Genomic DNA, 2,504 nt, shown 5'->3' with positions numbered 1-2,504 from the left:
ACCCCCAACTGCCCTCCCCTGCAGGCCTGGTCACCCCCAACTGTCCTCTCCTGCAGGCCTGGTCCCTCCCCAACTTCCCTCCCCTGCAGGCCTGGGTCTCTCCCCAACTGCCCTCCCCTGCAGGCCTGGTTGCTCCTAACTGCCCTCCCCTGTTGGCCTGATAGCCCACAACTGCCCTCCCCTGCAGACCATCTTGTGTCCACATGGGGGCGGCCATCTTTATGTTGGAGTGATGGTCAATTTGCATATTACCGCTTTATTAGATAGGATGTTCATATCAGAAGGAAAATAAATAGTAAAGTGACTTTTCTTTTTCATATAAATAGCTACAGAGTAATTTAACCAACCAACATTTACCGAGCCACCAACTAGATGCTTAGTATTGTGCTAAGGAGGGAAGGAGACATGAAAGCAAATGGCTGGAGCTGATAGGTATTGCTGAAACCTAACCTAGCAACTCTCCTCTAGGTGAAACTAAGTATGGTATTTAAAGTAAGTTGCAATTTCCACTGATGCCTAGTGCTCTATAATTTCCTTATGTAAAAATTTCTTTAGCAGTATAAATGCATGTTTAAAAAATATGGAAGAGCACAAGAAAACTACTGCACAGGACAATTTACATCTAATACATAGACCTATTGATATACAGAGTATCTCAAAAAATGTATATACACTTTAATAGCTAAAAGCTCAATTTTGAAAATAAAATGTACCTTAATAAACACTGACTTTATTCAAAGTGAGTAGACATTTTTTTGGACACCCTCTATTTTCTCTAATTTGGAAATAAACAAATTTTGTTTTCTTTACAGTTGATGTTTAAACATTGCACTCATGTATTCATGAGCCATGTCCATGACTACTTGGCCAACTCTCCACTGTAGAATACCACCTCCCCACCCTGCACTTCTAAAATATCACATCACAACTGAATAGGGTGAACTCAAGCATTGGAATTTGATGCACTATGTATCTAAGTTCTTTCAATGGTATATTTAATAATCTAGGAAACTTTTCAGAATCTTTAAGAAATTAACATAATAGGTATGCAATCTCAGGCAAGTTACTTGATGTCACTGTGCTTCAGTTTTTCTCATCAGCAAAGCAGATGCTCAAACAGTTCCTACCCCAATAGGGTTGCTGTGAAAAATGAGTACATGTAAAATAGTCAGAATAGGCCCACTGACATCAAATAAGTCATTAGTAGTTATCTTCATGTTTAACTAGAGGCCCAGTGCACAAAATTAGTGAAAAAGTAGGGTCCCTAGGCCTGGCCGGTGATCAGGGCCCATCGGCGCCTTCTGGCTGCCGGCCAGGGCCTTCCTTTGTTCCACGCCACCCCCTGGTGGTCAGTGCACATCATAGCGAGCAACAGAACTCCTGGTCTCCCGGTCAAACTTTCGAGGGGACACTTCGCATATTTGCCTTTCATATCTATATCTATATCTATATCTATATCTATCTATCTATATATATATATATGTATATATAGATAGTTCTTCATAGTTTTTGAATTACATCCTTCTCTTACCCAAAGATCCTGTTCCATACACTCGAGCTGGTTTCAGCTCCCTCTCAGCTCGGGCATATTTTGCTGCTGCTACCATTTTCATAGACTTGGTAATTTTCTGGATGTTTTTGATTGACTTCAGTCGCCTGGTAACTGAAAAATAAAAGTATTGTGTTAATACATTGCAAGTGGAACACGAGCATTCTCGTGTTTTCATATTACATGTTTTACATAAATGTTAAAGGCACACCTTAAAATTAAATACCCATTGCATTTTGAAGTTATTTATTACATATACTTACAAGATAATATCCTTTTAAAGTATGATACTTTGTAAAACGTTTTTTGTACTCATTTACTAGAAACTTATCTGGCCACTGGGTAACGCTAGCAATAAAACTACTGGTGCGCAATGTTTTAAGATAAAATAGTTATAATTTCATTTGTGAATTTTTCTAAACTGTAAGCCCCCATTTACACCATTAACTAACAGCATGATGCTAAACTAGGGTTAATGTTAGAATGAGTACTAATAAAAGGTCAAATTTAGCTGACAACATAAGAGATCAGTAAGTTAAACACTGAAAATATTAAATGGTATTGAAAATGGCCTTTAACTACATGTTCCATAACATTTTTTATGTATCTACAAATAGTATACTTTTTCTCAATTATAACATTACTAGAGGCCCAGTGCACGAAATTCGTGCATGGATAGGGGGGTCCCCTCAGCCCAGCCTGCACCCTCTCCAATCTGGGACCCCTTGGGAGATGTCCGACTGCCAGTTTAGGTCCGATCCTGAGGATCGGGCCTAAACTGGCAGTCGGACATCTCTCTCACAATCCTGGACTGCTGGCTCCTAATCGCTCACCTGCCTGCCTGCCTGGTCACCCCAACTGCCCCCCTTGCCAGCCTGATAGCCCCTCACTGCCTCTGCGTGCCAGCCTGATAGCCCCTATCTGACCCCCTGCCTGCTGGCCTGATCGCTGCTTA

The 2,504-nt window shown here is 40.9% G+C and overlaps 1 protein-coding gene across 6 annotated transcripts in view; it reads right to left on the bottom strand.

Annotated features, from left to right (window-relative positions):
- Positions 1-2,504, bottom strand: part of ATP5C1 (ATP synthase, H+ transporting, mitochondrial F1 complex, gamma polypeptide 1) — a 23,660-nt gene that overhangs the window by 11,724 nt on the left and 9,432 nt on the right. For all 6 annotated transcript variants that reach the window (XM_014532592.1, XM_014532594.1, XM_014532591.1 and 3 more), the window contains exon 3: positions 1,532-1,663. In XM_014532592.1, coding sequence (XP_014388078.1) covers positions 1,532-1,663 — 132 coding nt within the window. The remainder of the gene's footprint in view (positions 1-1,531; positions 1,664-2,504) is intronic.

The sequence above is a fragment of the Myotis brandtii genome, unplaced genomic scaffold (genome assembly GCF_000412655.1).
Source record: "Myotis brandtii unplaced genomic scaffold, ASM41265v1 scaffold9, whole genome shotgun sequence".
Taxonomy (NCBI): Eukaryota; Metazoa; Chordata; class Mammalia; order Chiroptera; family Vespertilionidae; genus Myotis; species Myotis brandtii.
This window is presented reverse-complemented; position numbering and strand designations above follow the sequence as displayed.